This window comes from Telmatherina bonti (genome assembly GCF_933228915.1).
Source record: "Telmatherina bonti genome assembly, chromosome: 19".
NCBI lineage: Eukaryota > Metazoa > Chordata > Actinopteri > Atheriniformes > Telmatherinidae > Telmatherina > Telmatherina bonti.
Window position 1 is genome coordinate 27,877,468 of NC_136617.1, and position 26,862 is coordinate 27,904,329.

The window sequence follows — 26,862 nt, forward strand, 5'->3', positions numbered from 1 at the left end:
GAGACCTGCTGAGACAGGAGACATGCATGTTAATGATGCAACACTGTTCTGAGGGGGGGGGGGGGGGGGGGGGGGTAAGCTTAGTGTGTCAGGAAATGTCCCTCAGCAGTCTAAACCTATAGCAGCACAACTAAGGGATGCTAACCATCCCTAGCTATAGGACTTATCAAAAAGATAAGTCTTCAGCCTAGTCTTAAAGGTGGGGAGGGTGTCTGCTTCCCTAACACTAACTGGGAGCTTATTCCATAAAGAGGGGCCTGATAGCCAAAGGCGCTGCCTCCTGCTTGGCTCTTTGAGACTCTAGGAACCACAAATAAGCCTGCAGTCTGGGAATAAAGTACTCTGCTTGGAATATAAACTATGAGGTCTTTGATATATAGTGGTGCCTGGTTGTGGAGGGCTTTATATGTAAGGATTTTAAATTCTATTCCAGATTCAACTGAATCTAGTTGTTTCCTGAATTTAATCTCTTAACTTTCTTTTATTATGATGGACTTTCAAAAATCCTGTGCTGTACATGTCAAAATAAATTTTGATTAAATAACGTACAAACACGCATTATTTGGACAAGAAAACTATACTCTTTTTTTTTTTAGCATTACTGATTATGATTTTAAACTTTATTGGACAAATGTTAAATGTTTCAATCTAGATTAACATACAGTGGTCGTCAAATTTATTCATACCCTTTCATTAAAGGAAAGGTTGAATTGACAAAAGTTACTCAAATACTAAAAAAAGGAACAATAACTAAAATTTTGCTAAATTTTAATTTAGTTATATAAGACACTGTTTTTTCATCAAATTGAGTTGAAAGAAGAAATAAAACAACAAAACAGACAAATAAATTGGTCCTGGACAAATTAGAGCACTTATGATGAACACTGGGACAAACCGGCCACCGGTGAAGAAGTCTGTTTGAGAAGAACAAAAACACCTGACTGTAGTAAAAACATCAAAGGATTGTTCAACGAATTATTACTTTTTTAAAATTTATTTTCATCCCTGACCTCATGTTTTATTTATTCATGGAGGACAACACTCCAAAAAGGACAGCAAATTGAACAACTGTTACTTTGAAAATAGATATTTGATATAGAGCAGAAAAATGGACTGGAGATGACATATAACCATTTGGCTAACTCTGGTACATTCACAGAACTGTCTAATAATGTGTTTTGCTCCTGTAATATAAACAAATAAGCAAAACTCAGAGAGACAAAAGAGACAGGTCAACAGAAACCTGATTATTCATCCATCCTTTTTCTTGGGCGCTTAGTCCGATGAAGGGTTGCAGGAAAGCTGAAGCCTATAATCATTGGACAAGAGGCAGGGTACACCCTGGACAGGTCCCCAGTCCATCACAGGACCTAAGCCTGAGTGGGTTTTTATTGCATTTGCTTTTTCATCTCTTGTGTTTTCAAACTATGTTAGTAGTGAATTAAAGGGCATTACATCACTCGTTTTTGTCCTGAAACCTCTAATCTGGGATCATACAGCTGCTGGATATGAGCCAAAACTGGAGGAACAAAAGAACAGCTCCATCTTAATGATTCATCTATCAACTTTTACAACTTTTCCTTCCTGTTTTTATATTAAGATTTGTATGCTTTGCTCTTCTCGTAAGAAAAATGTCCCTAAAGAACTGATTATGTTGATGATTGTTTATCGAAACCAGCACCTGCCCTTATAAATTTGAATGAACATAAACACCCAATGACATCACTTGGCAGGATTTTTTTTTTCTTGAGTTAGTGGATCCAGTTAACAAATTACATGTCTGAATCATTATCATCAGACATAAAACTACCAAAGACAGCCAGGATTACCTGGTGCTGCAAAGCCTTACCTCTTTTCTGTGACAGATATGGAGACTTCTTTAAGAATTTCCAAGCTGTACTTCACGTCCTTTTCCAGAGTATATCCTGTCTGCTGGACTAAGTCATCTGCAAACCTGGAAGCAGAACCATATAGCTTCAGACTGTTTGCTTTGATTTAACTCTCCCTCCTCCATACCCTCAACAACGTACCAGTGCAGAAAGGCATGCTTGTCAGATCAAACTTGTGGTCGAGGTCTCAGCATCCACGCAACTCTGAAATGTGGCTCGGTCCCCATCAGATACTCCAGTGGTTACCTGGTAATTTTAATGCCAACCTTGAAACCAGTGGGGTGTTAGTCCACAAACTGGATGGTAGCAATGGCAACGCTGACGTCTTTAGGCACCAATCACCACAGTACAAGAGGCAAAAAAGCCATTAACTTGCTATGGCAATGGTTACATCTGATTAGCTAAAGCGTCTTCTTTGCCAGTGATGAGTTGTTGAGGATGGAACAGCTGGTGGTATGATTCATTGCACACCTCACAAAATAAGTTCAATTTATCATTTTAACAGATACTCAATTAATAATCAGAGTACACTAGTTTGGTTCATTATAGAATTATACATGTAATAATTATAATTATACATGTAATTTAACTGTGATTTTATTGCAGAAAAAGATGCAATTGTGATTAAAAATGTAATTGTTGCATCTATCTATCTATCTATCTATCTATCTATCTATCTATCTATCTATCTATCTATCTATCTATCTATCTATCTATCTCAATCACATCTCACTAGATCAAATGAAAAGTTGAGAGCCCTGAAAGAAGGACTGGGTCATTGTGAAGAAGTTGAGAAAAGACTGGAATCAGGAAGGTTGGAGCAGGGAAATTAAATGAAATGAATGAAATGAAAAATACTTTATTAATCCCAAAAGGGAAATTCAATATTGTTGTAGATAATAATAAACTAGAGGAGGTCTTGTTCCGGAGGCTGATGGCTCACATCAATAACACACATGCAGGACAGCATTACTCAAGGAGAAGAGTTTGATACCTGTGGTCAGTCGGATTAGCTTTCCTAAATTTATTACAACTTCTGCTTGAAATATTAATATTGTACTTTGGAACAAAATCTCTAAGGCACAACATGTATTCATCCAAGGCCTTTAGATACTGAACAACACCCATAACAACAAGACATTTTCATTCCAGTCTGAAATTGATTGCTGCCAAGAGATGATTTGTAGAAGTTGCCTAAAACACACGGGCCAATCAAAGGCAAGAGGTCTGAGAAAAAAAAAAAAAAAAAAAAAAAAAAAAAATTTAAAATATAGATCTGCTGGAAATAAATATATTTTAAAGTAATTCTTTTCAAAAAGAAAACCTTGAATGAATGTTTTTATTACTGCCTGTGTCATTTGTAGCGAAAAAATCTAATACGACTGACATTTTCGTCTTTAGAAACGTTTTCTTTACAGTGAGCTGTCAGATTACACGTATAACTTAAATCATATTTATACATGATAATTAATTTGATTAAATTTTTAAAGATAAGACCGAATTACACCGAAGCATATAAATCGTTTCAGGCAAAATTTTCAGTCAACCCTTAAAGGTCCTGATTCACGTGCGTCAGTGCCAACACGCTCTGAAGAAACGCAGCAACGCCGTTCATCCCAAACTCACAGAAACATCGCAGTCTATCCGCGTTTCGGGGCTCTTTTTCGGGTTTTTCCCTGGTCCAGCCACCACGTTACTCCGCAGACTCTTCTCCAGGGTTGTCTGCTGTTCCAACATGGGGAAAAGAAGCAGACAGAGGCAGAAGAAACAGAATGGTGGCAGGGACGACAGAGACAACGCTGTAAGTCTCTTTTCTGCTTCAACAACTTCTGCTAATGTTACAAACTTAGCCAGGTTACACACAAACCAATGTATAAATCTATTCAAACACATGTAGCCGACTACATTATTGTTTAAGGCTGATTGTGATCACCAAAGTTAGTGCAGGTTTACAGCTGGGAATGACTTTAAAGCGACAACCTTTAGTCACCGTTAAACTGCGCTTTATATGAAACGTTATTCATGTATAAAATGATGTGTTCAGGGATATTTTCAGAGATAAAAATGACTTATAACAAAGAATATTATAAGTTTTTCGATATACATGTAATATTTTTTAGATATGGGTGTAAGTATGTGTATGTCTGTACCATATCTATGTATGTGTACATATGTGTATGTATATGTGTAGATGTATAGGATGTATGTATAGGAAAATGTCTAAGTGTATATATGTGAATGTAAAATATGTATAGTAAGTTGAATAAGTATGTTGTGACGTGCAGCAACACAGAATATTAAACTAGAGGAGTAGAAAGGGGTGGGAATACCAAATAAGTGTGTACTTATTCTCATTCCCTTTCCCCTCCGAATTTATTTAATTATTGAACTGAAGAGGAATTATTATTGTTAATATTAACATTAGGAATATTGTCATTTTCTTCCTTTAGTATGTGCATGTATATGTGTGTGTGTGTGTATGTACAGATGTATGTATAGGTATGTACATATATTTTCTTCTTTCATTCTTTTGAAATAAAAAAAAAAAAAAACATGTATGGTGACTGCAGTGATGCAAACCTGAGTTACCTAATAAAAAAACTCATCAAAAGACATTAGGACAAGAAGATGGCACTGATAAAAGAAATTGCTCTTTGATATTGTATGGTAGGTGAATTGGAAAAGGGTTAAAAAGAAAATATGGCATGGTCAGATTTCTCAGTTCAAACCATGTAGCATGGATTTTTCCACTTTTATAGTTGTTTCTATATACAGGGAGGCTGTTGTCAAGCATTTAGAGGTATAATTCTCTCTAATGTTTCAGGGCTGGGGAGCTGGCTATGCTGACATTGTCAAGGAGAACAAGCTGTTTGAGCATTACTACAAGGAACAAGGTCTGGTACCTGAGGGAGAGTTTGAACAATTTATGGAGGCAATGAGGGAACCTCTTCCAGCAACTATCCGCATCACTGGATATAAGAGGTGATTTGGACAAACTCATAACTTCGAAATTATATTTCATGTTCATACTCAACACAAAATGTGATTTTTTTTTTTTTTCAATTTATGTATCCCTTTTCCTTTTTTGTAGCCTGTTTACTTAAAAGTAAAGTGAAAAGTTGCACTGACTGCTGCTTGGATCATTTCTGTTAAAGGAGCATTTCTAATAACTTTGCAATCTTTTGTGCTTTTCGTGCCATGTTCCAGTCATGCCAAGGAGATCCTCCACTGTCTAAAGGAAAAATACTTCAAGGATATTCAGGAGCTGGAAATTGATGGTCAGAAGATTGAAGCTCCACAGCCTCTCAGCTGGTAATGAAATGCATGGTTTGTCAAAGACAAAACAGATTTCGATGAGAAAATCAGTCCAGACTGTGTGTCTCCTCTCCAGGTATCCTGATGAGCAGGCCTGGCACACCAACATGAGCAGGAAGATCATTAGGAAGTCTCCACTGCTGGAGAAATTTCACCAGTTTCTAGTCAGCGAAACAGAGTCTGTGAGTAAAACACAATATAAAGGAATATTTCCAAAAACGTAAGATAGAATTGTATGACAGTAGACAGTAGTTTGTTTCAGCTAACAAAGCAAATAAAATCAGACCTAAAAACCTGAAGGACTAAACTGGGATTACACTTCCTGTAACATCATCTTTTTTTTTTTTGTTTATCTTGTCTAAACATAACATTCGTCTCATAGTCTATAGCAGTCTGGCTTCTAAAGATATTTAAATCAGCATTGGATGTTTGTAGACATCTTTTCTGTGCTGACTAGCATTTCCAAGGTCTTCAGCATCCACTGCAGTGGTTTCAGTGCAGTGGTGACTGTAAAGCGGTTGGGATGAAAGAAAGTGTCTGAGGTCATGGTTCTCATCTGGAAAAGGGTGGCGTGCTCCTTCTGGCTGGGGAATGAGTCTTTGCCTCAAGTGGAGAGGCTTAAATCTCACAGGATCTTGTTGAAGTGTGCTGTTAGGATGTGGTGTGAGATGGGCAGACAGATGAGGGTTTCATTGACAGATATGAGCATACTACACAGGTTTTCTGTGTTAAAGAGAAAGCCAAACTGAAAGGTGAAGGGCTTGATTTGCTTGTCAGTTTTGGTCAGTGACAGAAGGAATTGGATTACAGACATAAGAAGCTCAAATGAGCTTCCTTTGGAACGTGGTCAGACTCAAACTAAGAGATTGGGTGAGGAGCTTGCACATCTGGGAGGGATTTTAGCATGGATGTATGATCAGCACAGTTGGTTTGGACTTCTGATTGGGATGCCTCCTTGTTGACTGCCTTTCAAGGAGACCTAATGCCAAACTCACTGGGGGGATTAAATAACCTTTCTGGTCTGGGAATACATTTGGATCTCTTAGGAGGAGTTGAAGAGGGAGTGTATGGGTCTTACTTGCATAACCTGTTGCTTCAGCGACCTGATCTTGGATAAGCAGAGAATGAATGGATGACTAGTAGTTCTAAAAGCTGGCCAGTATTTATGATGGCTGCTGCAAACAGGAATAATAAATGCTCATAAAGAGGGACATGCACATGCTATCTGGTTAAATTAAAAGATTCAACAATGTTTCTATGTATATTTGCAAATGCAGCTCATGAATTCAGGATAGAAAAGAACTGAGAATGCTAATCGTTGAGTTGCATCAGGCTCCACGTTGAGAAACCTGAAATAGATATTTTATAATACAAACCAAAACATGTGTTTAGCTCAGTAAAATTATCATTAATTAGGGATGCACCGATATCAGGATCAGTATCTGCTCAATACCAAGCGTGTGTACTCGGTATTAATAAAAGTGTACCGATACCATAGTAGTCAAGCTAGCGCTCTGTCTTGCCCTAGGACACTTCGGCCTGTTAGGAGAAGCCTGAAATCGAGCTCCCAACTTTCCAGTTGAAGGACAACTGCTCTTCCTCCTGAGCTACAGCCGCCCCTATTTTATGCGACACTAAAATCAAGATCATTGTTTTAAAACCACACATTTATAGTTGTATATAGGTAAAATATGCCAAATCAAAATAAAACTTGTTGTAATAGTTAGATCTGTAATGGTATTATATTTGTATTGGTGAAGTAACTTCAGAAAGGACGGGTCATTTATTACAACCTAATGAAATCTTACACAGTTATAACAGCAATAATAACCATAGTCACAATAATGTTCACAAACAGATTTGGTATCGTCAAATATCGGTATCGGCAGATATTCAAATTTCAGATATCGGTATCTGATTGGAACTCCCAAAAAGTGGATCAGTGCATCCCTATCATTAATATATGTGTGTTTGGTGAACTGCTGCATAGTCACAACATCACTGGGCAGCAGGTCTGTGGTTTTTGGTGAAGTAAAAACTTTCAGATTTGTGTAATTCCAGCACACAGATCAACACTGTTACACGAGAAAGCCATCAAACCCCAGAGTGGTTCGGTCGTGCAGGGTTCATCTTCAGCAACACAGATTAGAGAAGAGACACATTTACGAAGCACTCTCTTGACTATACTGACACAGTCATGACCAAATAAATGACATCTGACAGGTCAAGTCTCAAACCAGCATGTAACTGCAATGTTGCCCAGCTTGAGAGTTCCAGTGTGTGACTGAAAGTGTGCAATTCTGACTGAAAGATACCATCTTCTGCTCCATTTATCCATTTACTACATAATGTTGGATTCATGTTAATGTGTATTTAAATTCCTAGGGGAAAATATACGGGTTATAAAAGCTATATTAGGAAAAAAGGATCTAGTAAACTAAAAATCTCTGCAGCAACAACTCTGCAAACACCCCCTTGAAGACCTTTCATATAAACTATATGAATGGGAAGAATGATGTTCAGTTTTTTTAAATGATCACCTGGATTAGATTGTAGAACAATGGACCAGTATATAAAACCTGCTTATTTACTTGATCCAGGTGTCCATGGATCAAGTAAATATACCACAAACTGGGCGACGGCGTCATAGCTGACAACCTCAATTTGTTGTTGACGAAGATTTTGCTCAAATCCTTTAGAGATTATGCAAGATTTCCACATCAGATCTGGAGAAAACCGGAGGACTAGTTCAGTGTTATTGTTATGCCAGCAGCAGATGTTTAATATGCTGCAAGTGTGCAGACCATTTAAACTGATCTACCAGAAGCCCTGCATGGATTTAGATTTTAATCATGGCATTTGTATTCAGCATCAGGGTCAACAGAGGCATTCTTTGTCACATGCATTTAGGAATTATTTAGTTAATAAAAAGAAAGCAACAAGGGAGGAGAGCCTGTAGAGCAGGAAAGAGGCAACACAATGAAAACTGAACACTGACCTGATGAGACGTCATGATGAAAATGAATAACAATGCAGCCTGGACAAGCAAGAACAACACAGGAGATTGGCTGAAAACTAAAAGCAGCTTTGTGTTACAGCATTTATTTCCTGGTTTATTGCTAAAGATTTATCATGTTGAGTTCAGCAGTTTTTGCTGAGGACCATTGATGAGTTGGTTCTACTGCCGCACCAGGTTTACTGGTCTTGGTCCAGCGCTTCAGAGGTTTCAAAACAGAGCTGCTTCTAACTGGTTAGGTGCTGATTCCAAACCAGTATGTTGGCTTTTTGATGGAAAAGGGATATTTGCAAAGTTGATGCACAGAGACGGTGGAGTGATGGAGAGGATGGAGGTGGAAAGAGGAGAGCTGGTGGGAAACTTTTCAGCCACAAACTGTGGAACTGAAACCAGTCAGTGCTTCAGTGAGCCGAGTTAAAGTCCTGACACATTACCACAGAGAGAGGGAGATAAATCTGGACCAGCTGCATGAGAAAATAAAACATCCATCAACGCATTATGAAGAAGCCCAACGGCAGAGTCGTAACATGGTTGGAAGACACGAGCATAGTTTTGGTTTGTCCTTGCAGGGTAACATCAGCCGACAGGAAGCAGTCAGCATGATCCCTCCTCTGCTCCTGAAGATTGAGCCCCACCACAAGGTAAAAACACTGCCTTATGTACAGTTGTGCTCATATGTATTAAAGAAAAGGCTGAATTTACAACAGTCACTTAAATAACTGGAGACTTAAAAAAGGAACAATAACTAAAAATTTGCAAAAATATAATTTAGTAATATAAGACACGGTTTTTTCATTTAATTGAGTTGAAGAAGGAATAAAAAATTGGTCCTGGACAAATGAGAGCACTTTTCTGTTGAACAAAATACCTGTCAACAGGTGCAGAAGTCTGACTGAGAGGAACAGAAAACACCTGACTGTAGCGGAAACATTAAAGGATTGTTCAACAAATTATTAGTTTATGAGTAATGTAATATGTAATAAATTATCTTATTTGATTGCTTTTTAAAAAAATGTTGAATGATTTTCCTAAAAAAAATTTTTATTATTGCTTTAGTCAATTTCATCTTATTTTACAGGAAGCTGTTTTTTTCCTTCTTTAATGAAAGGGTATGAATAAATATGAACACAACTGTAAACAGGGCAAAAACTTTGTTGAAATAGTTGAAAATGGGAAAACAAAACAAAACAGTGAAGGTCTGACTTGCTTTTCTGTACAGATCTTGGACATGTGCGCAGCTCCAGGGTCAAAGACGGCTCAGCTGATTGAAATGCTTCACTCAGACATGGACGTTCCCTTCCCAGGTTTAACACATTCACACGTCGCATCCTCAGATTCCTGTTTAATAAAAACATTCCCCAGCATCTTAATCATCACCTCTCCGCATTTCAGAGGGCTTTGTCATAGCCAATGACGTGGACAACAAGCGCTGCTACTTGCTTGTGCATCAGGCCAAGCGTCTCAATAGCCCCTGCATCATGGTGGTCAACCACGACGCCTCCTGCATTCCCACACTTCAAATCGACGCTAACGGCAAGAAAGACATCCTCTTCTACGACCGCGTCCTGTGTGACGTTCCCTGCAGGTCAGCAGGTGTTTGCAGCACCGATTACTTCTGCTGCTTGTGTGCATTTGTTTGTTGATGGTCTGACCAAGCAGCAACCTCCGGCGGTTAAAAGTGAAGCCTATGAGGAAGTGCATAAAACTGCAGTTCCCTCTTCATCCACTAGGGGCTGCAAAACAGAGCAAATCCCCATAGACTCCCATGTTAAAAAGGTTAACTTCACAGCAGAAATAAACATGTTTACTGCCTGGTTCAAAAATCCAATTTCGGTTTATAGGTCAGGTTTACCTTCATGACAACTGTGGGGGGAGTGATTTTTTTTTTCTTTCTAACTTGTACGTTTAAAAGTAATTTAATCTCGAAGTTCGGCATATTTAGGGGCGTGTCCTTTTGACTGACAGGTACCGATCTCCGGCTTCAAGTAAGAAGAACGTAGAACGACTGCAGTTTTTAGCCAGTTAACAACGTGACATAGCTTTAGCCTGCTTACCTCCGTTAGCTGGTTAGCTCCTGTTATCTCGAGGTTAGCTCGGTTAGCTTTAAGCTACAGAAAGCTCGGAGTTCGCTCGATGTCAATCATCAACAATCATCACGGCTCCCCTCTCAACTCCACCTCTTTGCCCATATTTGTATTTTCCGGGCGAGACGATGCGCATGACGCTGCCAACATGGTGATGGTAGGAACCGCCCACCGAGCTTCAATTCAGCTCTTCAGAAACCTATGGGTGACGTCACTAAGGCTCCATCCATCTCTATATACAGTCTATGATTCTGACTTATAAATCTTTTTAAAAAATGACCCGGCCAAAGCGAAACTGCAGTAGCTTGCAGAGGCTGTCTGAGCTGGACAGGTTTTGTGCCGAAGCCTGGAGGCCTGTACCATTAACAACAGGGGGGAGAGAGAGGGGGGAGGGCAGGAAACGCAGTCATGGAGATTCATTCGGTGATGTGAGCAGCCAGCATTCATTTTTTTGCTTCCTACTCATTTTCGTCCTGGGAGAAGTGTCGGTGTTGGTTTCAGCGCCTTGTGGCCAGATAGGTGATTGGTGTGTGTGTGTGTGTGTGTGTGTGGCCAACACCGCTCTCTGCTTTGCGTCCTGCAGCGGGGATGGCACCATGAGGAAGAACATAGACGTGTGGAAGAAATGGACAACCAGCAACAGCCTGCACCTCCATGGGTAAGCGAACCCGACACAATGTAGGACTTAAAGCAAGCATGGAGGGAAAGCTGTCAGGTTTATCGTGTGCTGTGTTCACCAGGCTCCAGATGCGAATCGCAGTACGCGGTGTTGAGCAGCTGGCAGTAGGAGGGAGGATGGTCTACTCCACCTGTTCACTCAACCCTATAGAAGATGAAGCTGTCATAGCTGCTCTGCTGGAGAAGAGTGAAGGTACCAAACACTGCTTTACACTGCTTAGTTTTTACTGCTTAAGGTGGAACATGGAGCAAAATCAAAGGTCAGTGTGTGAAAAATTACATTTATAATAGAAAACCGTGTTTCTGTTGGTATTTAATCACTTTAATGAAACAAATGTTCTGCTTTTATTCTCTTAAAATGAACCATTTATATCTACTTGGCATTGAAGTCATTTCTATGCCCATCTTTACCTTTAGATGTCGCTTGTCATTACACACTGTACCTTTTAACCAGTCACTGGGATATACTGTAGAAATGCCACAGCATAATGGTGTTACATAATCTTCATATTTTTACTTTTCTATTAGACCTTTCCTGCTTGTGTCGGGTAACTCAGACAGAGATTTTGTGGTCTGGTTCAGAGCTTAGAGCGGCTCATATCGGTGCTCTAGAGACCAACAACACTGGTCACATGCTAAAACTGGCATGTTTAAAACCCAGAGCCAGTTTAGCTTTTCAATCTGCTCAATTTAAGAGGAATTTATAAAAAAAAAAAAAAAAAAGAAAAAGAAACCCGAGGCTCAACAGGGAATTGAAGTAAAAGCATTAAAACGTGAACCAGGGAGGTATTCACATCAGGAAGAGAGCTGTGCAGGTGTAGTGGTTAAAGAACTGGGCTCTTGTTCAGATGTTTGTGATTTCGCATCCTGATGTGTTGCCTTAAAAAAAAAAATCAACTTGGATAGTTGTGCTGCGGGGGGGGGGGGGGGGTTAGGAGTGTCATCTGAGATGGTGTTGATATAATATTCCTATTAAGCGGTTGTTTCTGTAGGTCAGTCACTCCCGTTGTCCCTGGAATCATATCCACAAACAATATTTGTTGTAATTTTAAAACCATTTTATGCCACAGATTTGACTCGTTTCCCAGGTTAGAGATTGATTTAGAAGTTTCCATTTGTGTCGTATTTTAATCTGTTATCCGTCAAATCCCAGTTGATTACCTTACTTTATATTTCCTCTCTGTCTTCAGGAGCGTTAGAGCTGGCCGACGCATCAGCTGACCTGCCAGGACTGAAGTGGATGCCGGGAGTCACTTCCTGGAAGGTATTTCACACCTGAGCCTCTAAACACTCATCACTGAGTTTTGTTGCTCAGATCCCAAAACTGTGACACTGCGCTGTGTTTCTGTAGCTGATGACCAAAGAGGGCCAGTGGTACTCTGACTGGAGCGAGGTGCCGAGCAGTCGGCACACACAGATCCGCCCCACTATGTTCCCACCAAAGAACCCAGAGAAAATAACCAACATGCATCTGGAGAGATGGTACATATAAGAAAAACTCCACTGACCAATCTAACCTTTTTATGTTCCTCCTGTGTATTTTTCCTTCAAAGTTCATCTATTTTCTGCCATTTTTGCTTTAGAAGTTTGATCTGGAGAAAACAAAGAATTGGGAGTTTTCATCTACTTGTACCTCTGTTAAGATGATGGGCACACACACCCTGACCAGCCACTTTATTAGGTCGCCCTTAGTACCAGGTTAGACCCCTTTGGCTTCAGAACTATGTTGATTCTTGGTGCCATTGTTTCCAACACCTTGTTGATCTGATCTGTTGATTGATCAGAGTTATTTCTCCGTATTGACATGAAGCATCACACAGTTGCTGCAGAACAGTCGGCTGCACACGCATAAGAAACTCCTGTTCCAAAACACCCTGAAGCTCCGCTGTTGGACTGAGATCTGGTGACTGTGGATGCTGGATCGCAGATGATTTGAGCTTTGTGACATGGTGTATTATTCTGCTGGACATATCCATCAGAAGATGCTACACTGTGCTTAAAGGGGTGCTATTATGGTATTTGGAGTTTTCTGAGCTTTCTACAGTGCTACAGTGTTGAATCCTCATCAGACATGTGAACGGCACTGTTTTTTATCACCTAAATGCATGTTTGAGTTCCAGCACTCTCTCCGTTCGGTTTCCATGGCGACGAAAAACGCGTCGTTTTAGAGTTTTTTCTACTTGGAAATCCTTGTGACGTCCCGGGGGATAAGGTTCGGTGATTGGTTACCTTCTACTGGTTAACAAGGGCATGTACAAATACATCAGGCAGGTGGAGAACGTGGGATAAAGTTATTTCCAACGATGGCTGGTGAGTTTACCAAAGAGAGACATCCTGCTGCATTCGTTGCTGTGGGTTGCTGTTTTCCACTTTGTTTTCAGGGTCTGATTCAGGTTCCAACATGTAGGGCTGTATGCTATGTGTTGACATTGTAGTTTTTTTCATTGAGTTCATATTAGCCTAATCCTTCCGTTTATGAGATGTTACAATGATGGCGAAATGACAGTTGTGGTGCGCGCTCCCGATGTAGTGCAGTGGCGGGGCTTAATGTGGAAGAGTCTCAATCCACTCGTTTTGCCCGCAGGCTGATTTGACAGCCTACGGAGAGGTTCGGTCTGAAGTAAATAAAGCGATTTGTGACAATAACTCGATCAATCCCAGCCCTTCTGGTCTCAGAAATAAAAATAAATTAGCCTGAAATGCACATAATAGTTCCACTTTAAAGGAGTGGACATGCTCAGAACTCAAACAGGCTGTGGTGTATAAATGATGCTTAGCTGGTTCTGACACACCATACCATCACACCACTGGTGTTGTCAATACAAGACAGAATGGATCCATGCTTTGACGTTTCCACCAAATTCTGGGCCTGATATCTGAATGTGGAGCTGAAATGTAGACTCATCAGACACGGGAACCTTTTCCATCTTCTATTGTCCAGTTTTGATGAGTGTGTGTGAATTGTAGCCTCAGTTTCCTGATCCTGGCCGACAGAAGTGGGACCTGGTGTGGTCCTCATGACATCAAAAAGGCTTTTATCTTATCCATATAACTGCTGCTTACTGGATATTTCCCCTATTTCAGACCATTCTCTAAACCCTAGAGATGGGTGTGTGTGAAAATCCCCGTAGATCAGCAGTTTAAACAGCTGTACCGTGTTCAAAGTCACTTAAATCTCCTCTCTTCCTGCTTCTGATTCTCAGTCTGAACTTCAGCAAGTCGTCTTGACCACGTCTACATGACTAAATGCACTGAGCTGCTGTCATGTGACTGGTTCATGAGCTCTTTTTGTTAACAAGCAAGTGAAACAGGTGGACCTAATAAAGTGGCCAATGATGATACATCAGAGTTCAGGATGATGTAATTTCTTCTGCTTCATTGCTAATTCTGACATGCTGGCCAGCAGAGGGAGCTGTTGCTCCACTTTCTCAATAACTTTCATATCTACTGCGGGTTGAACAGCTGCTTGCTTGTTCTCACAGCAGATGGTGCCACAACGATTAAATTCTAGTCTCACGTTTCTGTGTGTTTGTTTTTTAATGTCAGTATGAGGATTCTGCCACATCACCAGAACACTGGAGGTTTCTTTGTGGCTGTGCTGGTGAAGAAAGCGCCGATGCCATGGAACAAAAGATATCCTAAGGTACTTCAGATAAAGTCCCCGACATTTAATAGATGGGAGATAACGTGTGTCATAAGTTCCTGTGGAGCAGACACCTTCCAGCTCTAGCTTCCCCCACGGCATCACTTACTGACTTAATTCTTCTTTCCACACCTCTTTGTCCAACTCATCTGCCCGCCCTTTCTGTCTCCAGCTGAGGAGAGATGCCTCAGCATCCCAGACCGGAGTCTCTCCTGCCGCCCCGTCCCCAGCAGACACTCCCCGCATCGTTCCTGAGGACTCCCAGGAGGAGGTGGATGGAGGCAGCCCAGCAGGGAAAGTAGATGGGGAGGCGGAGCGTGAAGTGCCTCCAGGAGCTTCTCAGGCTCAGGAGACTGGTGCCAAACAAGAAGCAGTGTGTGGGTGAGTCTTGTTTGCTTGCTAATCTAATAAACAGAGAAAATAAGTTCATTAGAATTTTATTTTAAGGCTGCATTCACATCAGGATGGTCTGCGTGACTCTGTTCGGATTCGGCTCAGTTGTAGGGAGGTGTATCCATGCAGACTGAGATCATGTTCATGCTGCACTTCGGTCAAACAAACTCCAACTTAGAATAGTATTCCCCCTTTCTCATATTTAGCAAATGAGACAACAAGACCAGCGTGAAGAAGAAAAACTGTTTCCTCCACTTGAGAGTTAAACATGGAGCATGAATCTATCGCTCTTTGTTTTTTTTATGGTCTTAGGCAAATATACTGCAGAAATATACAGCAACGATGGACGCAGTATGAACAACGGGGCTCTTAATGTGATCACTATGTATTTACCTACTATGTCAAATGCAGCAAGGGACTTTTTTTTTTTTTTTTTTAGTCCGCTTCCTGTATTTGGTCCGCTTGAAACAAGCTGAGACCTGCGTTTGTAGGCGGACCGCATCCGCTTCATTGATCCGAATCAGAACTTGTTTGGCGTGTTCACATTTCCCCCAACGAAGCGAACTTTCCGAGCAAATGAACGAGAATTGGAGTCTTTCATTCATTTATTTTCTTAACCGCTTAATCCTGTTCAGGGTCACGGGGAAGCTGGAGCCTATCCCAGCAGTCTTTGGGTGAAAGGCAAGGTACAGCTTGAACAGCTCGCCAGTCCATCGCAGGACCACACAGATACAAACCACCACACAACAACAACAACAACAACAACAACAACCTCACACTCACTCCTATGGGCAATTTAGAGTACTCAATTGACTTAATACACGTCATTGGACAGTGGGAGGAAGCTGAAGAACACGGAGAGAACCCACGCATACACAGGGAGAACATGCAAACTCCACACAGAGAGGCCACTGACCAAACCCTGCCCCAGCATGCTGTGAGGCCACAGTGCTAACCACTATTACACTGTGCAGCCCGAGAAATATCTTTTTTTAAAAAAAAAAAAAAGCTGAATATGACCTGAGATTATTCATATTTCAGGTTGAACTTTATTTACAGTTGCTGATCTGACATATTTCTCCATCAGTAACACACATTGCCTTAAATAAAATGTATATTTTAAATGAAATGAACCCAAAGTTAAAAACATCTGTGTATGTTGTCTCTCAGACCTCCACCCTCTAAAAAGATGAAGCTGTTTGGGTATAAAGAAGACCCCTTTGTGTTCCTGACTGAAGATGACCCCGTCTTCACCGCCATAGAGTAAATATCTGTGTTTTCATTGCAGAAATGACTCACTTTTTAAAAAAAAAAAATCATATTACTTCAGTGAGACAACTTTTCTCCTGCCTCCTCCAGGTCTTTCTACGATCTTTCTCCTGACTTTCCCAAGCTCAATGTTCTGACCAGGACCCACGAGGGGAAGAAGCGGCACCTCTACATGGTGTCCAAAGAGCTTCGCAACGTGCTGCTCAACAACAGTGAGCGAATGAAGGTGTGTGAGGACGGCGTTATCGATCATTACACACACACACACACACACACACACACACACACACAGACAGTCGGGTTGGGTGATGACAACGGAACATTTTCTTCTAATTAGAAATAAATCCATGATCAGTTCTTTCATGGAGACATTTTGTCTGGTATCGATCCTCCTGGAAATTTGCCTTTTGTTCATGTTAGTGCAGTGATAGATCTGTTTGTTGTGCGTGTGTGTGTGTGTCTGTGTGAGAGAGAGAGAGAGAGAAGGATGTAGGGAACATAAACAGATGGGGTCCCTCTGGTCCTCCACCCTGTAACATCTGCTCAGGTTTCTCAGTATGTGTGTTTCTCTTTCTTCTTTTCTGTGTTTGATGTTTTGAACTTTCTGGTCACTTTCTGTCACGGTGAAGCAGACAAAGTGCACAATCTGGATATATCGGGACCACAATGTAGAATAAAACACCAGCTGGTGGTGTGATAGGAGAGAAATGACAGAATTTCTTTACTTTTTTTGTGTTTATGTGGTAATAAAACTAGCTACCAGGGCTACATTATAGTGTGTTTGTATGTGTTTAGAGATGGCTACAGGAGTTTTGCACAAGGTATGTGATTTATTTGGAACCAGTTAATTCCATGAATGATTGAGGTAGTTTTGTGAGAGGACTGCTGCATGATAATAAGCGCAGAATAAGAGTAAAGTTTTACTTCAACCCGATCTTGTTCAGACTGATTTTCTCTCCCAAAGATCAGCGGCTCTAATGGCTTCTTTGCAAAATAGCAAAAATTCTTCATCGTAGTTCAGAACTGATTCCTACTGATATAAATCGATTCTCCGTGACATCCTGGCGTGTTAAAACGAATAAACCTGCTGGTACTTTGTGGGGAAACCTTCGGCATGACTAACCTGGCCCAACGTCCTGCAGGTTTTACATGTTTCCCTGCTGCCACACACCTGACTCAAATAAAGTTGTTCTCCAACAACTTGTCAAGTTCTGCATGTTTTCTGCTGACCAAATAATTTAAATAAGTTGTGTTGCAGCAGGGAAACCTCTAAAACCTGCAGGACCCCGGCCCAGGTGGGGCTGGTGGGTTATAGTCACTCAAACCTCCTTTATTACAACAGAGTGATCTGATCTGATCCAAAGGGTTAAATGTAAGAAGCCGATCTGTGACCTGCTGTTGGGACTCAGACTTGACCTGTGAGGCCTGAGTACAAAGCTGGATGACATGTAGTGGTAAAAAAGCCGTCCGAAAAGAGGAGAGAATCAGAGATGAGTTCTCTTGCAGTCATACAGTGCAATGTAGGGAACAGTAATTAGATTTTGGACCTCGCTGTCAATCTCTTATAGGGCTGCATAATTAATCGTTAAAAAATCGCAATCTCGATTCATACTTGTATACAATATTTTCAAATTACGACGATTTAAGAAAAAAAAAAAAGACCACGAATGTACCGCATTTCAAACCTGCATAAAAACAAGCGCTCCCTCTTCCTCCCTCAGCAAATGACAACCAGGGATCCTTATACCACGTGACGCAGATGCCGGCTGGTTGGAAAAAACTTTCTCGCTAAATCTGGTGACTTTTTTTTTTGTTAAAAGCGACTAGCGACAAATCTAGCTACTTTTACTGGAGTTATTGGAGACGTTTCATGTCTAGCTTCATGTCCAACGCTCCTGTTTGTTAGATTTTAAGAAACATACCTACCTCTCATCACCTTATGCACAGAAAAAATATTGTTCAAAAATGTTACGATTAAAATTATTCAAAGGTTGTGTGTGTAAGAGAAGACGAGAGACATTTATTGTTTCTATGTTCAGTGTCAGCTGTTGCAAAGTTGATGTGCCGGTAATACGTGCAATAAATATTTATATTGGGAAAAAAAATTGTGATCTCAATTCTAAGCAACAAAATCGTAATTCTCATTTTATCCAGAATCGTGCAGAATCCCTAATCCCTTATATGTTCTTTCTTCTTATAAACATCAAAAACCTCACATGCCACCTACTTTTCAACTGTCATGTCTGTTGCCATGGTTGCTTCCTTTTTAATAAATGTTTGGCAAACTAATCAGTGCTGGCTGTAAAGCTCATTTTGGTTTAGAAACCAGTTATAGAGATTTTCTGGAATCTGATGGGTTTAATCAACACCGACGTGTGATTCTCATTAAAATAAGGACGAACATTTCCCTAGCTTTAATGCCAAAAACCGTTTTGATTACTGTTGCTTTTAAATGTTCATATGGTCACATAAATTGGCTTCATTTCCCAGAGCTTACGATGCATTGTGCAGATTTATCCTTCACATGTAGTTGGATTTTACAATGCAAATCACTCACAGTTGCTGCACTCCTGCTGGGACACCTGCTGCACCGTTTACCGCTTACCTTTTGTCATAGCAGCCCACAGCAAGGCGGGCGGATGTCTGTCTCAACTCAGATCACTGAGATGCTTTTTGTTTTACACTGAACTGTTTGTCAGCTTGCATCTTCTTTGTCTTCTGTTTTTCTTTGTCAGGTCATCAACACCGGAGTGAAGGTGTGGTCTCGTAACAGCGATGGCGAGGAGTTCGGCTGTGCTTTCAGGCTGGCTCAAGAGGTGACTTACAAACAGTGCATCGCTAGCAGAGTTAAAATGTAGATATATTTTTTTCTTTTTGCAAAGTCACATGTTCTTTTGCAGGGCATCTTTTCTACACATTTTTACAGTTTCTGCAATCCTCTCTTGTATGCAAATGAAGCTCACGATTCTAAATGCAAAACGTCTACGAGTTCAGCACCTATTCTCAGAGTTTACGCCATCTTTAATTTCACGGTTAAATGAGCAAGAAATCCTTGTTGCCGTTTATTATTGTTACCGCCAAACCCAGCTGAGTACGAATGGTGCCAGACGGCAGAATTCACACTTGTTTAAGATGCTAATGAATTAACTTCTTCTGCACAGTGTAGCTGTAAAGAATCCTAATTTATTCTGTTGCTCTGCCATCCACGTCTCCTTCCGTTCCTACCAGGGTATCTACACTCTTCAGCCGTACATCCGCTCCAGGATAATCAGAGTAAGTGTGGAGGACATCAAAGTGCTGCTGACACAGGAAAACCCCTTCCTCAGCAAGCTCCAGGACGACGCTCACGCTCAGGCCAAGCAAATGGGTGAGTCCCCACCGCCGAATAGTTTAAACCCTTCGCTAAGAGACGAAGCACCCCCTGGAAAAGTAGACCAGAATCTAGGAAGCAGCCCAGAGAGGTGAAGGAGAGGATTAGTGTTTAGAAGGTTCTTGGTGTTGCTGGCAACAACTGAAAGAGAGAAATAAATGCATGAAATGTTCTGCTGTCCTCAAGCTGCTGCCCCTGAGCAAGGCACTGACCTGAAAAAGCCTCACAAAAGGAGCTGAGAAGTTCCAGATTATTATGGATTCTCTGATTTCCCTGTACTGTACTGACTGTACGCGGTTCAGCACATCCGAACTATTCTGTGTGGGAATACTGTTCATGAAAGATTCTGGGTCTTAGCGTTTCTGTTGAAGATTTAGCCCGTTGTTTCTCCCGTTGATTTACATCACTAACCATCTCAGACAGGTTTGGTAGTTTGTTTCCCAGGTGAGCTTTATGTGAGGGAAACCGCTGATGCACTTATTCACATTATTAATGCCTTGTCCACATGTAGCAGGGTTATCTCACAAAGCAAAGATATTTTTCTCCGATTTGGCCTGTCACTCACGCCACAACGCAGATTTCTGCTCCCAAAAACAGTGGTTTTAAAAAAACTTCTGACCAAAGTGAAGATTTGCAAATACTCTGTTTGCATGTGGACGTATATAACCGAAGGTTTTGGGTTTTTAAGCGTCACATGCCTGCAACAGAAAATGCCACAATGTCACATGTACGACCTTTGTTTATGTAACCGAGGGTCTCGTTCATGCGCCTATTCTTTTATAACATATAAAACAAGAGCACAGTTCTGTGGAACCGGCACAGCCGTCGTCTTTTATTATCAGTCAGCACCGTCAAACTTTCACCAACAACACAGCGCAGACTTCCGGTCTGGCCTTTTCAAAATAAAACCGTAGGCACGCCGCTTACTGAACATTTACACCAGCATGGATGTCCTCGAAACTGTGATGGCGTTATCTGTTGCCCATGCGCTTGTGTTTGTTTGTGTTTACAAACTCAAATACCGCCCCACGTAAACAACCAAAGGCAAAGGATGGAGTTAAGGACAGTTATTTCCGCCACCTAACCATACGACGTTGGAGGCATGTTGGGTTTTTTGTGGAAGGGACGTCATGAGATGGAAGTTTATTCTGATTGGAGAGGATTAGGGGCGCTACTGCCGCCTATAGGTTTGATGTGCTTATGAGTGTGCTTAACAACGGCGTTAGGTGTGCATGTATTTGTTTTTTGGAAAGGAGGCCGTGTGGACTCTTTTAACTGGCCGAAGGGGGGAGGTATTCAGTTTTAAAAAAACCCAACTATGTGCAGACGTGGTCTCAGTTAAGCCTGTTACATACTCCACGAGAAGCGAGAACTTTTTTCTTGTTCTTGAGGATCCAAGAAGAAAATGACGTCATTTTGTTCTCGCGGACGTGTTTGAGGACAGTTCTTGACACATCGGTCTGGCAGAACTTTTTTTCTTGCGGGGCTCCGAGAAGTATCCTGTGATTGGTCGAACATTGGAGGTGGGCGTGGTTAACACGGAGAAAGCATGAAGCAGAGTTGCTGCTTCCGTGTTTTTACTGTTGCAGGTAAAACGGATTGTTTTGATAAAACAGCTGATCAAGGTGGTGAGAAAGTACGAACATTTTTACATGTAGCATTAAAACTCTCGGACCCAGCCGCGTGCACAACCCGCACTGCCGTAGACGAAGTTGCTCGTTAAATATGAAACTAGAAAAGCACTCGGAGAGCGGAAACCTTCGCCAAGCATCGCCCCCCGTAGTGATCCCTCCCCGCTGCAGACGTACTTCTCGTGGAGTATGTATGGACCTGACGAAAAAGACGTTTTTTCTTGTTCTTGCAGCCTCGAGAACAAGAACTCACTTCTTGCTTCTCGTGGAGGATGTAACAGGCTTTAGTCTCAGTGCAGTCTGGGGGAAGAGGATCTCTGCAGGCGCAACGCATGAAGCACTGCAAGCAATAAAAACATTGGACTTCTTACAAAACCTGAAGTGAGATCATTTCACTGTTAAATATTTAGCGTGATTCAGAGATCAAACAGGTTGGTTCAGATAAAACAATGTGAAGGAAAATCTTCATCAAACAAATGCATCGTATAAAAACATACACCATGAACATGCAGGTCACTACAGAGGCTGCAGTTGTGCACAAAGCCAAGTTTCAGCCGTCGTTAACCACGAATAGAAACGTTTGCAGTCGACTCAGATATACATGAAGACTAATTTTTAAACAGACGGGATGATCCAGGTGGGTGGAGGCGTGGATATTTGGTGGATGGCCACCATGTCCATGCAAGGCTGCCGCGTTGGCAAGGTGTTGAAGGAGGGATGTCTTCTTTAGTCGAGCACTTTTAGCGTGCTGGAAGGTGTCAAAACGACATATATACAACATATGCTGTCTATTTCCTGCCATGGTATAAAGTTAGTCATATTTATATTGTGGGAATATGTGAGTCTGATACGGGCTTTGTAATGTATCATTGTATCGTAACGTGGTGTAGAAAGGCCAGGGACAAAGCTTTGGCTAAAAACTCTTATCTGCATGGCATCGGCTCCAAATTTGTTTGACTGTACAAATGAAATGTCTTTGTCAAATGAGTAAAAACAAGAAAAAACCATGTTTTCTGCAGTGAAGATGATGCTTCTTGCAAAAAACACCGAAGCTCTGGCTGCTGTGGATGTAAAGCAGGGATCACCGACTCCGGTCCTCGAGGGCCGGTGCCCTGCAGGGATTGGATGTTTCCTCACTACAACCTGATTCAACCACAGTGGATCTCACTGCTTGTAGAAAGTTCTGCACAAATCCATTTGTTTGAATCAGGTGTTGCTGCGAGGACATGTTCAATACCTCCAGAATACCAACCCTCAAGCACTGGAGCTGCTGATCGCTGGTATAAAGGGAGAAAAACACAATCATACTGGGAAGCTTTGGAAGCAAATCTGGTCTCCAATGAGATGCGGGCAGAAAAACTATTCATGGTTTGAATGGATGAGTTGTTAAGGAGACAGCAAAGAGGGGCTCCATGTTCACAACTTCAGGTTTTTTCTTTATTTGAGTTTAGACAGATGATCTCCCACATAATGCAAAACATGACATTTTCAGTTTAAACATATTTAGTGTGATGTGATGAACAGTAATGCAAAAAGCAACGTTTTGTGTTTCCTTTTACTCAGACACACTCTGCATTTTATCTTCATTTGTTATCATTGTCTCCACAGCGATGGGCAGCATTGTGCTGAAGTACATTCCTAATCCAAAGTAAGCTCTAAAGATATTTTAATGTTGATCTTCGAGAGCGATGGCCTGGATTCAAACTCTGACTTTTTTTTTTCCATTTGTCAGAAACACCACAGAGCCTCAATGTCCCATCCAGCTGTGCGGCTGGAGGGGAAAGACGTCCATCCGAGCCTTCGTCCCCCGCAACGAGCGCTTTCATTACCTCCGAATGTTGGGCGTGGAGGTCTTCAGAGACAAACAGGGCGTGGGGCTGAAAAAGAAGGATGATGTAAAGGAAGGAAAGGAGGATGATGCCGAGGAGGAAGAAGGCGTGGGAGGAGAAAACGAAGCGGAGCTGGAAAACTGTAATGAGAACGGATCAACAGAACCAAAGATGGACTGTGGCAACAAGGAGAGTTGTAGCTGAGGAGACTGATGGCTGAACAGAGGTAGAGGTGCTGTTCAACTGGTCCGAAACCACACGACAGGTCAGAGAAAGGACGTTCCTGAGTTCATCACCCAGTGATGGAGACCTTTTTATTTTCAGCTTTTTAGTCAAATGGTTTGTTTTGTTTTGTTTTTGACCTTTTAACAAATGTATCTCACAGAACAAGTTTTATTTTAATTTTATTTTAGAGCTTCATATAAATGAGAAATTAGGATTTCATTTCCTCTACCTGTAATCAAATCGGAAATATGGAGCTGATTAAAAACGAGAGGTTTCCGGTCATCAGTCAAATATTTGCACTTTGTTTTCATTTTTAAGGTTTTTATGTTTAAACCTCATGTATTCAATCTGTTTTTTTTCTTTTCAAATGAAGGAAAAGTGTGGAAACAAACTGAATGAAAAGCAGCTCATGGTGATGCGTATGTTTGTCTCGCGTCTCAACGCAGGAATTAAACGTTTAAACATCAACTTGTTAACATACCTGTGAGGAAAATGTCCGCAGAGTTGTCTGCAGCTGTTATTATGTGAGAGTAAAGACAAAATGAACTCGCCAGACGTTTACTTGCTCTTCTCAAACACGCGTATCTTGACATTACATGCACTTTGTCTGACGTGTCCAGCAGGGTGGTCCCATCCAAATCATTTGGACCTTTGCATCGCTCACACTGTTGTCATTTTAAATTGGACAAAAACAAACTCAGTTTTATCAGAAGCTTTTTAAACCTCAGCTGTGCGATAGGAGCCACGTTTGGACCCCGTATACCCATATACATATACTTTGACCCACATACTCATGTAGGTTTTCCTATTTTTATTGTACCACAATACTGATAACAAATGGAAACTTGATGTAAATTATATTTGAAGGTGTGACATATAACATTAAAGATCACTGACTAAATCATCAAAAACTACTTTTGTAATTTCTAAACTAAATTAAGTCTCAATTCTCTCAGAATGAGCCTTTTCTTACCGCTCTCTGTGGCTCCACAGACTCTGTAGTTAACGCTTATGAGCCGCCGTTGTTGCCATGGTGTCTGAATGGATAAACAGCTGTAAGACATGAGAACCTCTGAGCCTTAAAACTGTACTACCAGCTTTGTTTTGGTAGGTGCTACAACACTGTATGCGGTAAAAAAACAAAAACAACAACAAATGCTTTAAAAGGCACATAGAAGAAGATGATACACATGTACAAGATGTTGAAGTAGTTTCCTGCAGTGCAGTCATCTCTTCTTCTGTGGACTCTGCATCTACTCACAGATGCAACATGTTTGTTAGGAAGCATTTTGGCTCCTGCTCTGCTGATCTTTACCTCTACATCTCAATCATTTACACTCCGTACCAGGAATCTTCAATCCAGGTCCTAGAGGACAGATGTCCTGCAGGCTTTCCAAGTGTCTCTCCTGCAACACACCTGATTTAAATCTATGTATTTAGCAGATAGAGTTGTGCTCATATTTATTCATACCCTTTCAACAGCTGCCTATAAAATAAGCTGAAATTGACTAAAGTAATAAAGATTTTATGAAAATCATTACATTTTTTTTTTTTTTTAAATTCTGGTTCAATAGAAATATATATTTTTTAAATCCAACAAATAAGATAATTTATTACATATTACATCACTCATAAACTAATATTTAGTTGAACAATCCTTTAATGTTTCCGCTCCAGTCAGGTGTTTTCTGTTCCTCTCAGTCAGACTTCTGCACCTGTTGACAGGTATTTTGTCCCACTGTTCAACAGAAAAGTGCTCTAATTTGTCCAGGACACATTTGTTTTTGTTTTCTTTCTTCAACTCAATTAAACAAAAAAACAGTGTCTTATATTTCTAACTTATATTTTTGCAAATTTTTAGTTATTCCTTTTTTAAGTCTCCAGTTAATTAAGTGAATATTGTAAATTTAGCAAGGATATGTATTCATATTGAAAGGATATGAATACATATGAGCACAACTGTATATGCAGAGCTTGTCTAATTCTGAGGTGTGTTCCAGTAGGGAGACTTGGAAAACCTGCAGGACACCGGCCCTTGGGGAACTGGAATAAAGGATCTCTGCTCAATGCCTTTATGATTTTTCAGAGTAGCCACCTCGTCTTTGCCTTCTCTCAGCCAGCTTTATGAGAAAACCTGAAATACTGTGTTCACAGGTATGCTTTATTCGTGAACCTTGTGATCCTGTTCATGTGGAAGAAGTGATGGTATGTTATAAATATTACATAACTGTTGTAATATATAAAATTTCAATAACTGCTCATCAAATACCAGGTTAACTTTCAAAACACCAGTCCAGAGAATAACAAGAACGTGTGCCTTCTTTTTTTGTCATTCAAGTTTTTATTGATTTTCCAGCTTTAAAATAACAGTAGTACAATTAACAATAAAATATTGATTTTCTCTTGGGCCCATACCTCATATATGTATATATATATACATATATATATATATATATATATATATATATATATATATATATATATATATATAAAGAATAAATAAATGAAAATAAAAATTAAAACACAACATTGTACATATATAAAATAAAGGCACACCTCATTGTACACTTTTTTGCATGTTCACATCAGATACATCTCTGAAAAGGAAGTCAATTGAAAAATTACAGAAGACCTCCAGAACCCTCCGCCCAATCTGCCTAGTCTGTCAATGACCGAGAATCCAAAGTTGATGTGACCTCATGAGTCATGACTCAAAAATTTGTCCCCAAGATTCATTAAAGTTATCCATGTCATCATTAATTCTGGCCAATAGTTTTTCATATGAAACCATTTTTAACATGTTGTCCGTTTGTGTCTTTTTTGATGAAACTTGGGCTCCCAAGGACTGTCCCAGGACACGAAGATGGAGGAAAAGCTCCTTAGAGTTCTTGCCTATGAAATGACCAAGTCAACAACAGATCAAAGTCGACTTGAATCCTTCAAAAGATCTTAACAATTTAAAGAACTTAAAAACAAAAAAAAATCCCAACAGTTTAACACCTTTGTTTACCACAAGTCGATAAGTGTTTTTATTTACATGTCAGCTTTTCCTTTTGTACAAACATGAGTGAAATCCACGTATGAGTGTGTGTCTGAACGTTTAATTGGATCTGCATGTGTAGAGATGAAACAGAAAATCGAACTTCATGTCAACACATGGAGGATGTTGGCTGCATCTTGTCAGTGGTTGCCACGGCGCCTTCCCTGCACTGGATAGACGGGCATTTCTCCCTCCTGTTTATTAACTAACCCAGCTGCCATGACAACAGCTGTCATGACAACCAGCCCCCTCACCTCTCTTTGGTGATAGGAGGAAACAGAGGACAGAGGGACCACAGAGAGCATCCTGCGCCTCTCAGTGTCTCTCCTGTACGTGCCTTACATCGGTGCTTTACCTTTTGCTGTCCCTCGTCTCTCTTTCTTTTCTTTCTTTTGATTCGTGACCTCTGAAGAGCACTGCCGTGAAGGCGACCATGCAGTGTAGCGACTGTCACAACAGCTCCCCAAGCTGTGGGTATGA

General features: G+C 40.8%; 1 protein-coding gene across 1 annotated transcript; it reads left to right on the forward strand.

The window, feature by feature from the left end:
* The first annotated feature begins 3,485 nt into the window (after positions 1 to 3,485).
* On the forward strand, positions 3,486 to 24,247 carry nsun2 (NOP2/Sun RNA methyltransferase 2). The gene is made up of 19 exons (XM_079258894.1): positions 3,486 to 3,690; positions 4,714 to 4,871; positions 5,097 to 5,201; positions 5,281 to 5,386; positions 8,790 to 8,861; positions 9,440 to 9,524; positions 9,613 to 9,805; positions 10,888 to 10,962; positions 11,045 to 11,175; positions 12,173 to 12,246; positions 12,334 to 12,464; positions 14,529 to 14,625; positions 14,798 to 15,006; positions 16,189 to 16,281; positions 16,378 to 16,513; positions 19,023 to 19,103; positions 19,516 to 19,654; positions 22,897 to 22,936; positions 23,021 to 24,247. The coding sequence occupies exons 1-19, from the start codon at positions 3,625 to 3,627 to the stop codon at positions 23,319 to 23,321; spliced, it is 2,292 nt and encodes a 763-aa protein (XP_079115020.1). The 5' UTR covers positions 3,486 to 3,624; the 3' UTR covers positions 23,322 to 24,247.
* Positions 24,248 to 26,862: the final 2,615 nt, after the last annotated feature.

What these genes read in the sequence shown, in the direction of transcription:
- nsun2 (XM_079258894.1), top strand. Translation starts at nt 3,625, where the DNA reads ATGGGGAAAAGAAGCAGACAGAGGCAGAAGAAACAGAATGGTGGCAGG. An exon ending in TCTGCTGGAGAAGAGTGAAG is followed by an intron (nt 11,176 to 12,172) that starts GTACCAAACACT and finishes CTCTGTCTTCAG; the next exon opens with GAGCGTTAGAGCTGGCCGAC. An exon ending in CGGGAGTCACTTCCTGGAAG is followed by an intron (nt 12,247 to 12,333) that starts GTATTTCACACC and finishes GTGTTTCTGTAG; the next exon opens with CTGATGACCAAAGAGGGCCA.